Source organism: Tuber melanosporum (genome assembly GCF_000151645.1).
Source record: "Tuber melanosporum whole genome shotgun sequence assembly, scaffold_53, strain Mel28".
Classification (NCBI taxonomy): Eukaryota; Fungi; Ascomycota; class Pezizomycetes; order Pezizales; family Tuberaceae; genus Tuber; species Tuber melanosporum.
In genome coordinates this window covers 199,560-212,085 of record NW_003299099.1, presented here as the reverse complement: position 1 = coordinate 212,085, position 12,526 = coordinate 199,560, and the positions used below count along the sequence as shown (strand labels likewise).

Genomic DNA, 12,526 nt, shown 5'->3' with positions numbered 1-12,526 from the left:
TGCCGGCTTGATGGACAGTGTGCCAATGCTTTATGTCTACTGCCTATTAGGTCTTCTGAGTCTGAGCAGCTTTCCACCTCAGGCTAACACAATAACAGCTAAAGAGATTAGAAAAAGAGGCAATTCAGGACCAGAAAAGGTGGTGGAGACCAGTTTATAGGAAACTTAAACGAAAAAGAATACTCAATTGAAACAATTGAAAAAGGGTATTGTGATGTGAATGTAATTTTCACCAATAGAAACTGAAATCTTACGTTGAGCTGAGACGTGACATTGAGCTGAGAGGCACATCGTAGACGTGCTCCCAGATTTGGAACTGTGCTCCGTTCCACAATCGGCAGGAACCTTGGCACGGTTAAACCGCTAGAGCCTCAAGCTTATATAATGGCATGAAATAATAGTCGTCACAAAAACATCCACCTCGGAGTGTCACATCTCCCACTCATGTAACTCATCCCACCTATGAAGCCATGATACTCTAGCCTACTTTCCTTTCTCCCTTCCTCCCTCCCATACACCACCGAAACACGACCACACCCCACCGCATCCCTCAAGATGGTCCGCTACAAAGCCCGCTATCTCCTAATAACAATCCACTACCCAACCGAGCCCGCCCCCCCGGGCTCCAACCCTACCCTCCCTTTTACCCACCCCTCCCATCCAAGCCTAACAAAACAATCCCTCAGTAATCTCATACGCGATAGCCTAGCCCTCCAATTCGGCGACTACGGTGCTGGCGCAGCAGGGAACATGACGGTAAAGTACTTCTCGCCCGTCACGTCCACTGGGATAATCAAGGTCTCGAGAGCCCACTACAGGATGTTGTGGGCTTCTCTGACCTTCATGAAGGAGGTGATGGGCAGGGGGGCAGTGGTTAGTGTTGTTAGGGTTAGTGGAACAATTAAGAAGGTGCAGATCGAGGCCACCAGGAGAGCAAAGGAGGGGATTCGACGGGCACGGGGGGTTGGAGGAGAGGGGGTTGGGCTGGATGTTATGGACATTCTGGATGATGACGGTGACGGTGATGAGGGCAGTGGGGATGAGGAATGAGGGTTTGGTTGGATGAAGCTGCATTGTAACGCTACCTGGAGGGCGTTTGATAGAAGCAAATCAGGAAGGCGTGGTTCGAAGGATGTGGATGGTATTGGTTGGGGAATCCCCCTTCCATTGTTCAATCCTAATAAGCTATGGATTTACGAAGCCTCAGAACAAATCACCGACCCTCAACACTTGTCCCGTACCAAACCCTGAGTACCCCCTAAGTATAGAGAATATATCACTAGAACGTTTGTCTGGCTGTGTATCACAGGTGTTGTGTAATATCAATCTGAATTGTAAGTTTTTTTTTTTTGCAGAGTAAGCAGTGATCCGTTGGAATAGTTACAGGGTCATTACGTTGATTAACTGGTGCTAAGGCGTACAAGCTATGTTACAGCTCTACTCTAACGATTATAATACACCAGGCCCAATCAGACCACTACCCAGCAACCTCGGTTTCATCATTTCCACATTCCGTGCCTGGGACATCCTCTCCCTCTCCCTCGTTGGCTGGTGGACCGCTTTTATCCTCTACTGCTTCCTCTCCCTTGAGCCTTCTCTCCGCCGCCTTTCTCTTCTCTCTTTCCGCCTTTTTGATCTGGCGTTTACTTATGGGCCTTTCCTCCGTCTCCCCTTTCCACTTGAGTTTCCCATTGCCCTTGAGATTACCATCAACCGGAGCATTCACAACACTCTTAGTTGTCTGTTTCACTAGTGCCTGCGCGGCAGCCTCATCCTCCACAGTCCATTCCCTAGGCAACACAGCAAAAACAAGATAACTCGTGTGGCTCTTGATCTCCGGTTCGATCCTTGTGACAATCTTGCCATCCTTTGCACCCTTCTTCTCGCGGCTATTCTGTGTCTTCCACGCTTCGGTCGGATTTTGTTGGGTTGTGATAGTAGAATCCGCCGGATTCTTTTTGCGTTTGTGTTCGCGGTATTCGCCGATCCATTTCAATCTCTGAACCGCCTCTCCGACTGTTCGTGGGCCCGCACCATCTTCGTAGCCTTTCGGGTTCAATCGGCGGACTTCTATGCGGCGGTGTTGGATTTCGACCATCTCAACGTCCACCCAGCCGAGTTTGCGCAGCACATTGACTGTTCGAGTCACCTGCTCGATACATGGCGAGAAGGTGCAAATTCTGACTGCCTCTGTAGAAGATAAAGCAGAGGGTTTTCCGGAGCCACAGGGTTCACCGGAGACCTTGTCGTCCGGTATTGTAATGGTACCGTCTTCCGTTTTAATTGGCATTTTGGCGGAAGTAGAGGAAGTTGGGTCCAGAAGATCCCGTGGAGAAATTGTAGCCGTGGCAGTAGTTGTCACTTCGCCGATCTTCCCAACACTCGTTGTGGGGCCAGGCGAAGGGGACGGGGTGAGCCCCGTAGAGGTCGGTAATGAAGGCGTTGGGCGTGCCCGGCGAGTGAGGTGTGGTAATGCAAGCCTAGTTCAATAAGCAGGGGAGCACAATGATCAACTGCATTACTTACCAAGGGGCCGGAAGGTCAAGGAAGACGGCGGTGGCTTCAGGGGAAATATCCTCCTCTTCCTCACCTACCATCCTCTTAACCAAAAACCCATCCTTACAAACATCCCGATGCACAATCTCCACCAACCCGTCAAGTCCATGCCTCTCAATCTCATCCGTCAACTTCTGCACCCGCTCTTTATGGAACTCAAAGCTAAAAACCTTTCCCCTCCTCCCCTCCCTCCCAATCCCACTCCCGTTCCTCCCATCTGGATACCCGTTGTACGCCGCACGAACTCCGGCATGTGTAAAACTCCCACTTCCAGCTCCTGCCTCAATTAGCACCGACCCAGGCCGGACCTGTAACCTATGCAAGATAAATGAACTATCAGGCATGTACACAACCTGCGTTCTATGCGGCAGACTAGCAGTCCACAATTCCGCCGTCGGCGCAAGCACATGTATGAACCCCGTAGATACAGGTTCGGCAGTTTCTCCCTCATCAGCGTCCTCCATCCGCTTGCGCTTCCGGTTCTGTTCATTGTTCGTTCGCGGTGCGGCGCGGACCTGACTCCCGTAGGGTATTCCGACGATAGAGGAGTGCGGGAAGTCGCCGAAGCGGGTGTTTAGCACGCCTTTGGAGCTGTAGGCTGCGGCGCGGGCGTCATGGGTTTCCGCCTGAGCGCCGTTGGATTGGAAGGAGAGGGGGACAAGTAGGTCCCGTTTTAGGTGGATTATCGACGGCGAGGATGAGTACGGTATTGATTCGGGGGTGTGGAGAAATGCAGATGGAGGGGGGAGTGGGTTTGAGGCCGGGGTCGTGTCGGGGTCTGGTGTTTCGGGCATCTTTGCCTTGTTATAAGGATCGAAAGTGCCGGATCCGGGAGTTGATGTGAAGGTGATTGGAAAAGGGAAAAAGATTTGTTGATTGTTGGGTGGGTCCAGGCGGCTCAAAATTTTTAACGAGGGGCTATGATACAAGCTTTTCACAAACACGGGTTCCATTCTACGATTACCCGGCTGGGTGTTAGATTCACAGCCCATCACTCGGAGTCGTGTAGGATTCCAAGAGTATATTCACGTAAAGCACTATACAATGTGGTGGCTTGTCAGGGGCTGTCAGCCAGGCTAGTAATATCTATTAAAAATATGCGAAGCAAACTTGGTAAGGTAAAATGAAGTACTGGGGGGAGTTACGAGGGGGCGGTAGGACGGGGAAAGGCGAAAGCTAGGAGATGCATCGGGGTCAACGACGCTCTACTTGGATCTCAAAAGGGAAGCACATAATTTCCCTATACCGAATCCTTGGTGCAAAGTACCCACTCACGTTCATTCCCACGAGAGTCTCACCTCATATCACACGCTCCCCAGTTCCCAGTAAGTTCTGCGCGCGGCTCCCACGATACCCACCCAGGCAGGACCCAGCGCCGCAACAACGCACTTTGAGGATCAAAACTACCCGTGAGTCCACCTGAAATCACTCGGGATGTGACCAATCGAAGTGATCGATACAGAGGAATGTCCCCTGAGGACTCGACTAGCAAGGGAAAGCAACAACGGCGGCCAATCCCATACCATAGTAGCCGTTGTCGAAGAACTGCATGGAGACAGTCAGCGGTGTCCATGCTTGAATCATACCCTACCTACGAGCCACCCTGCCGGTCCATGCACCAGGCCACATGAAGCGGAGGCAGACGAATGTCGATCACTAGAAATACAGAGCCTCACAGCGCGCAAGAGATTACAACAGGTATCATATCATAGGTAGGAATAAGATCTCACTATCTTGTATGCCGGAAATATCCCAATTAAATAGCATGCAACATCCCGAGAAATGCTTTTGCAAAGGAGAATTTTGTGGGGGCAGGACCTGGTTAGGGTTAATCGGTAATATCCGGACGTTGGAGGGCTCCCCCGGTAAAGCTCAGGATTTGCAACGCCAGCCCACCAGCTTTCTCGCGGGTAACTATATTGGGATATGTCACATATGCTAGATCTGGTGAAATGGTATGCTAAATTCCTCCTTATAAGTAAAATTAAAGAGACAAAATATCCGATCGCTGGACTACATCCCGTCATCGACAAACCCCGACATGATAACCTGGTAACTTGACTCTATTCGACCAATTTCACCCCCACGAAAAGCCGTCTCGGGGTGGCATACCATACAGTGCTTGGCCGGTACCATACCTACGCTGTAGGCGCCGTGTTCGCCAGGACTATTACTGCTTCATACCTGTTCCCCTGCGCACGCACCCGGTATACCAAGGACGGCTAGGGCCTTGCGGTTTTCTCTGGGATCGGTATTGTCTTCTGTTTCTTGTTGGTGGAGTAGAGCACATGGCGGCAATTCAACCCATCTACGTGGTTCGGATACCGCGTTAGAAGCTCCTTGTGTGCAGTCCTTGGGTACTGCGAACCGCCGGTAACCGAGGGAAATTTGTGGCCCCGCGACGAGAGCCCGGTGGAAAAAAATGTGTGGGGTCTATTGCGATCACGCGAGTAGGAAGAAGAGATTGGGTCTGGGTGCCGGGATGGTGGTGGTGGTGGGGAGGAAGGGGGGCTCGGTGGTATATGGCAAATGCCTAACTTGGTTGGTGGTGGATGGGGGGTTCCGCACCTACTGCACATACCCGGATGTATCGCCATGTCAAGCCGTATGATACAAGGTCAACTCGTTATTGGGATCTACGTACATGATGATTCTCCTCCAGTGGTCACAGCATGCTTAGAAGTTAGAAACGAGTGATACACGATGAAGATATTGATTAGATATTTATAACAATGTCATGATCTTTTAATTTCGTATTCAATACCTGCAGCTAATAAATGTTATATTGGCGTATTGAAGGAGAGAAGGGCGGCAGTGTGGTCCTCAGCGCTGCTTGTAATGTTAATGTTGGAAATGCAACTCAGGTGAAAATGTTGTTATGATACTTCAGGATTAATGCCTCTTCCTCATCGGAAGAACTATTTTACCGTCCTAGGAATCTGAAGTTGGATTCTGGATAGCCGTACTAACGGCCGGAAAAATTATCAGACCGAACAGGACTATTTATATAACTACGGGGTTTGGACAAAAAGACTCCCAAGTATTTTCCGACTCCATATTATGGGACTTCTTATATATTTCTTTCGCCCCCCTGTTGGTTTCTTTACGTTCTTACATTCATTCCAGCTATTCACTTCCGGAAGAGTCAAACCACGATCACTATCCCTCACTGACCACTTCAGGCCCATCTTGAACTTCAGGCAACACAGCGGCCGTCGCTGGTGACGTGCTTGTGATACTTGGAATGCAAGAATTGTATGAACACTGCGCCCCCCCGTAAATGTGGGATATGCATTCGGGGGGAAGTATTTCCAGTAGCTTTTGGCTGTTTCCTTTGAGACCTTCGCACCCTCTCGACGGGTCGGTTGCCCTTGTTCACTCCTGAGCTTCCGATGGTTTGTATGGTACAGAGGGCGGAGATACCGCGGGACAAGTGCACGGTCTCGGGTGTGGTGCGGCAAAGTGTGCCTATAACCCCTGCGCCACGGCCAATAGGCTCTCCTTATGTATATGTAGCCACATTATGTTGTAGCGGTATAGGGGAGAAACACTTCCCTCTCCACCTTTATCGTGGTGGTCTCCATGAACACAATGGCAATGACACTCCCGTTCCGTTCCTCCGCTTGGAAAATTTGAGAATAAATAAAAGCTCTTGGAAGAGCTCGGTGAAGACATTTCAAGCATGTGTTGACTGACTCACAAAGCAGACTATTACTGCTAAGCAATACTTGAGCTGCTGGTGGGGGGTACTCTATCGTACTGTAACACGGGACGAGTTAGGTTGAACTGATCGGACTTAACATTTGCTTTGCTCCGCCACCGGAAAAACATACATACACAATGAGCGTCGGAGCGATTAAGTTAAAACAATTCTCCGGAAAACGCTCAACTGCATTAGAGATAGGTTGAGACCGGAGGCACCGGCCAGCCAGGGCGAGTACATTAGGATCCCAAGAGTCAGGGGCCCGAGTATCAGCTGAGCAGTAGACTTACAGCTCTCCCTGCGATCTCACCGGTGGAGAATGGCTATAGTATAGCAATTCTTCGGCGCGAGGGGGGGGGGGCGGAGAATAGGGATTTCCCTGGCCTTGTGGTGCTAGTTTATATCGATCGCGGAAAAAAAATCGCCTACGGAATTGCAGACGGGAACGTTATGCTGGGAGATGTTGATTGCTTCTATCGTAAGATCCGAGGCTGAGAATGTCCCGACGTCGTGGGTTTTCACCTATTGAGGGAGGAATTGTATCATAATGTTGGTGGTTTTTCTCGAGTGGGAGCGATTGTTAATTTTCGAGTTGGGGTATAGCTTGCGATAACTAGGCGGTTGATAAGACAGAGGGGGGAGTAACGATGAACAAGGCTAGGGTTAGGGTACTATGAATACCTATCATACTTCATTGAGGTACTATCATACAAGGTGATACCGTACGTTAGGCCAGGAAATCGTTGAAAACGAGCAACGATATCACCGGTGGGCCAATTGGCACCTACAGGGCGGATAGAGCTCGAAGTTTACTTGTACCGCCCGGGTAGTTAAAATACTTGCATCTCCACAGCGTATACTATCAAAGCTCTGTGGGTCTTGTAGGACTGGTGAGTAGAGAGGGTTTAGGATTAAATCAGTGGTACGCTCGCGGAATAACGATGTAAATAGACATTCTCAGAGGCAATTATAGCACCCTTGTGAATGTTGAGTATAAAGTAATTTCTTCGTTTCGGGTGTAGGAATCGAAGATCTACTCTGTCCCTCATGTAGTACAAGGTCGGACGTAACATAACATTACTCGAATATATTAATGGATCTAGTTCGTAAATGGTCGAATGGGTTAAAAACAATTACCGAATACCGAATCCTCATCGCGGAGACGTGGCTACGGTATCCCTCGGTCAGTGATAAGAACATCATACCCCGAGTACTGTCATTATAAGAAAATGAGCCAAAGTAATTTCTCCAGTCGGTTTCTACAAGAGCTCCGCATTCCTTACCCCTTTCTTACAGTCATCTTTCCAGAAAGCCACCTTTGGATAGAAAAAAAATGAACGCTTCAACGGCATTTATAGGGCCTGGGAGAATTGATGTGAGTTGCTTTTCGCCTCCAGTGCGCAGAATTTGCTAACGTGATATTACAAGACACATCACCACTACTTCGGGGACTCGGTCCCAGAACTGGTATCAGAATTCACAAACGATGGAGCTCAAGCCTTCTTCTTCCCAAAGGGCGTGGACGACCACTTGAAGTACATGGATTCCATGGGAATCCAGACGGCCGTACTGGCGCCAAGTATCAAGATGGAATGGCATACCCAATGGCCACCGGCGAGATGGAAGAACCTGTGCGAGAGGACGCTGAAAGCCCAGCTGAAGGTTCAGGAATCGAATCCGCTCCGCTTTGGTATGCTTTTATCTTTCCAATTCTTTGCGCAAAAGTGTGGCGCGGGCTTATCAAAAGCACGAAGGGACGTTTGCCATGCTCCCCTTCCCGCATGTTAACGAGACTTTGGACTTCGTGAGGGATATATACACCCGTGAGGTCAAGCCAGATGGTTTCGCGCTGTCTACGGCTATGGGGAATAAATACCTCGGTGATCCAGCCTTCGATCCCATGTGGGACGAATTGAATATGCATAGCGCAGCGATTTTCGTCCACCCTGCGGACACTGCAATGCCGCCGGGACTGGAGTATAAGCCATGTGAGTACAGTAAACCCCCTCGAGGTATGCATTCCAACTAACCTTCCATGCCCAGACGTGTTCGAATATGCCTTCGACACAGCCCGTGCTATGGCCAGCACCATAATCAACGGCGTGTTCACCCGCTATCCGAACCTCAAATTCATCTTCTCCCACAACGGCGGCGCATTCCCGTTCATGGCGAAACGCCTGGACGACGTCGGCCCCTCTGCTAAAAAGATGAACAACGGAAAGTCGGTGTTCGAGGTGATCAGGACGAGCAACATCTTCGTCGACACCGCCATTTCCGCCCCGATACAGTGGCCGGTAACGCTGGACATTGGCTTCCCCGTAGAACGCATAATATATGCGTCGGATTATCCGTACACGGCCGCTGTCGGTGAGGTTGCATATCACGGGAAAACGGCCCCGGAGGAGTCCGGACAATTCACGAGGCACGAGTTGGATGTTAAGATCGCCCGTGAGAATGCTTTGAAAGGACTTTTCCCGAGACTGGCTGTGGAGTACAAGAAGGCGTTTGGGCACAAAGTTGACTGCTGAGTCGGAGTAGTTGCTGGATGAATGGGTGTTTTCGGGATGTGGAGTACTTAAAAGCGAAGGCATGTGCTCGAATTGATATTTGTGGAACATATCTTTGGCCCTCGGTAGCTGTCAACTTGAATCAATACTTCCATAAGTTGGTAGAGAATGTTGTAGAAGGACTTTGCTGATGATCGACTTGTTCTAATCATACCCAGGTCTGGGTGGCATCGCATGTGAGGCATAGGACGCAAGCTACACGACGTTTCAAAAGTCTCCAGAATGGGTAAGAAAGAAAAAAAAGTAAGTGATTCACTTGTAGCATAGCTGGTGGCTTCACATCACCAGATTTTGCAGGAATTGGAGTATCTCAGTCTCACGACCGTGCAGATCTCTTTCCGGAGATTTTAGGAAACGTCGAGGATATCGTGAGTGAGGCAATTCATGGCGGGAAGGTAGAGGCTATCACGGGAATATGGAGTCACTTGGTGAGGAGCGCAGAACACTGCACACCTCGGGGATGTTTTCTACCGTATTGCTGTCCTACACTTTGACGAATTGAATTGGAAGATATCATGCTAATTGTTGTTCTGGAAGAATGACAAAGCATTTTGAGGGTTAGGGTTTGTTTTGAAAACATTTGAAGGAGTAACGATATCTGTTCTACGGCGATGCTATAACGGAGTCTGTATCGCGGTTTGCAGGGTGGGTTTCGAGTACACAATGCGAAAACAATCCGGAAGCGCTAGAACGAGGCATTGGAATACTTGTGGCATAGGCGCAATACGCCAAATTAATCTACTACACACCTAGTCAATGCATCATATTCTCAACACGGGGGACATCTCATGTTCCGAATCGCCTGATCCAGTGAGCAAAAAAATCTTAATTCGTCCCGAACCCATGCTCCCACCACCTCTTGGCACGAATCCACCTATCTCGCCCAATATCTTCGACCTTTCATCTCTTCTTCCCCCTCTCCTCTCCTCTCCCATCTTCTCCCCCCCACTACACAAACCCTGTAGCCACCCGCAACCTCACAAACTTGCAAAACATGCCCCACATAACACGCATGAGCCTACAAGCCCGCACCGGCCTTGACAACACAGGCTTCGAAGAACTCTGGACAACAGTTCACGCGGCGCTTCTCTGTCGAGAGAATCGCATCGGCCTTGCGGGACCAACCATTGGAGGAGGTCCGTTCGAAGAGTGGGTCACCACTAGTCTCGAGAACTGGGCGGGCGAGATGTATTGGGGTGCTGAGGGGAAGGGGATAGTGAAGAAGAAGCCAGTCTGGGAGCATGGTGGAGGCGAGGATCGTAAAGAGTGGGTATACAGCTCTTCTATAGGATTCCACAGGACTGTTTGGCTGATAATTGTTTGATTGTTTGGTTGATTGTTTCCCGGGAAGGTAGGATTCAAGAGGTGTTTCGCGACTTGGTGGTGTACATCGCAGGTAGAGTTCGCATTACGAGGAAAGCTAGAGAAGTATCTCCTAGTCAGGAATATTCCCCCGGGGTTAACGCCCCAGTCGGTGGAAACCATGTAATTGAGGGTAACAGAGCCTGTGCCCCTACACAACCCGGAAAGTGCGTTGGTTTGGAGTTCTCAATACCATACATGCCCTCGCCGAATGAATTTCCGAGATTCCAACAGGAGGCCACACCATCTTCTACCATTCAGGGGAGCAAGCACAGATACCCGACGAGACGGCGGTCGGCCCCATCGCACGTCAAACTCGGTGAGGTGGTCCCGAAACCGGGGCCGAGGAGGAGGAATTGGTCGATCCTAAAGAAGAAAGTTACGAGGGTTCCTGAGCCGACAGCGACACCTCTCAACCGTGCACCTCTTCTCTTGCCACCGCCGCCCCCAATCCCACAACTAGCCCAACAACCCGAGACCCTATCACCACAATCCAAACCCCCGCAGTACCCGAAAACCTACTCCTCTCATCCGGTCTTTGTAACCCGCCTCGCCGAAAAAACGCTCGTGCAACCTGGCTTAACCCTAGTAAAACTTGTTTACGCGAGCGACGCGCAAACACTTGAGGGCTTCTTGCGAAAGGTCCGTCAGAAATGGTCGCTTCCAGAGGTGAAGGGGGTAAGGGTCGAGGTTGACGGGCAAGCTTTCGAGCTGGATCTGGAGGAAGAGAGGGATTGGGAGGTGGTTTTGGAGATTGTGGGTGATATCGTGGGGGTGGTTGTTTGTGGTTAGGGAGCTACGAGGGAAGGAGGCTGGTGGAGAGAAAGGATGATGGGTGATGGAGTGTACAGTACTGTACGAGTATCATACCATTCCTATGTTGGTTACATTAGTCACCATGTTTTATGTCTCGCCGGAGGGTTATTAAATGATCTCGTTCGGGGAGCCAATGTGGTTAAATTTCATCTCGGGTTCGTTATTCCTTGCATTCAAAATCATAGTATCTATGATACTCGAGTAGTTGCCCCTATCTCTGGGGCCTGCTGGGCACAAAAATTTCATGGTAGAGGTTATGTTAACCTAATAGGGAATCTTCTATAGTACAAGTATCATCGTGCTACCAACTACCAGAATTCAAGCTTCTCTTCCGGTATTTTCCTAACCCCACTTTTCACCTTCCTGTTTGGGAAGGTGGTGGCGGACGTCAACACCATGCTCTACCACCTCACGATCCCCTCTCCAGTGCTGAACTTTGGAAGCTTCATAACGCTGGACACTGAACCTCGTCGTGAGGCTAAATGAAATTTTCACCTCCTCTGGTGTTGGACTTTGGGTCTCTCTGCCAGATTGTCATTCCTGTCCTCCCCCTCCCTCCATGGTGGCCACCTCGGCTAAACTGTGTGAGGTTGCGACTACTCCTCTGCCTCTCTGGATTCTTTTACTTGGTCAGGTTTACTACTTTACCAATGTCTGGGTTACTTGGCAATGCGTGGTTGGTATTACACTACCTCCAGTCATGCCCCTGTCCGACCAGCCATAAGCGATCACTCCACTGGGGGCCAACACGTCCAGGTCGGTGTAACGATCCCTCCTTAGATGGTTAGTTCTTGGCGATGGGGAACGAGACTTCTCTTCTCTTTCTTCTCCTTTCTTGTCTTATGATAGCACTAGGCCTCTGCCTACGTTACTGATAGTACAAGACCTCTGTCTTCTATCAAGAACGCCTATCGTAAGCTTTCTCTAACTCTTCTTCGTGAAGAGCTTTCCTTGGCGTAACAATAATGTTGCAATAAAGATAAAGATCGTAAAGGTGTTTTATATTTGTTAAAGTAATAAGTAGGAAAAGTACTTAGAACAAAGCGTGAAGAACCTATCCTCCTCGGCCACATTGGCCTCCTTATATAGTGTTCTTCCTGCCCATAGTCATGTGACCCAAAGTGGTCACATGTGCGAAACCAAATCATAACAAACTAGTCACGTGACTAAAGTGGTCACATGCTCAAAACCCATGACCTTATAGCAAGGTCATATGCAAAAACTCATAAATCAATCATAACACAATAAGTAAGTCATATGACTCGACTGAGTCATATGCGTGAAACCCATGGCCTCATAACAAGGTCATGTGCGAAACATAAATCATATGTGCAAGGCTTACCCACAAGGCATACTTGTAAGGCATACTCACCAGGCGCACGTCCCATGACTCATATTTGAGCCATGTGCGAAAGCATTACAAATTCCACACTTAACAAATCATATGACTCAAATGAGTCATATGTGTGAAACAATAACATACGGTTGCAATATCCAGGCTATCTTGGTCGGGGGTGTGCTA

General features: G+C 49.5%; 4 protein-coding genes; 3 read left to right on the top strand and 1 right to left on the bottom strand.

The window, feature by feature from the left end:
• The first annotated feature begins 435 nt into the window (after positions 1-435).
• On the top strand, positions 436-1,303 carry GSTUM_00009163001 (uncharacterized protein). XM_002840526.2 has 1 exon: positions 436-1,303. Exon 1 carries the CDS (start codon positions 556-558, stop codon positions 1,048-1,050), a length of 495 nt encoding a protein of 164 aa, XP_002840572.1. The 5' UTR covers positions 436-555; the 3' UTR covers positions 1,051-1,303.
• A 77-nt stretch (positions 1,304-1,380) lies between these two features.
• On the bottom strand, positions 1,381-3,509 carry GSTUM_00009162001 (uncharacterized protein; the record flags this gene model as incomplete). XM_002840525.2 has 4 exons in its annotated part: positions 1,381-2,188; positions 2,363-2,480; positions 2,527-2,718; positions 2,782-3,509. The coding sequence occupies 4 exons, from the start codon at positions 3,507-3,509 to the stop codon at positions 1,478-1,480; spliced, it is 1,749 nt and encodes a 582-aa protein (XP_002840571.1). The 3' UTR covers positions 1,381-1,477.
• A 4,012-nt stretch (positions 3,510-7,521) lies between these two features.
• On the top strand, positions 7,522-8,923 carry GSTUM_00009161001 (uncharacterized protein). XM_002840524.2 has 4 exons: positions 7,522-7,634; positions 7,688-7,949; positions 8,014-8,247; positions 8,303-8,923. The coding sequence occupies exons 1-4, from the start codon at positions 7,593-7,595 to the stop codon at positions 8,785-8,787; spliced, it is 1,023 nt and encodes a 340-aa protein (XP_002840570.1). The 5' UTR covers positions 7,522-7,592; the 3' UTR covers positions 8,788-8,923.
• Positions 8,924-9,773: 850 nt separating this feature from the next.
• GSTUM_00009160001 (uncharacterized protein) lies at positions 9,774-10,980 on the top strand (the record flags this gene model as incomplete). XM_002840523.2 has 2 exons in its annotated part: positions 9,774-10,092; positions 10,182-10,980. Exons 1-2 carry the CDS (start codon positions 9,821-9,823, stop codon positions 10,978-10,980), a joined length of 1,071 nt encoding a protein of 356 aa, XP_002840569.1. The 5' UTR covers positions 9,774-9,820.
• Positions 10,981-12,526: the final 1,546 nt, after the last annotated feature.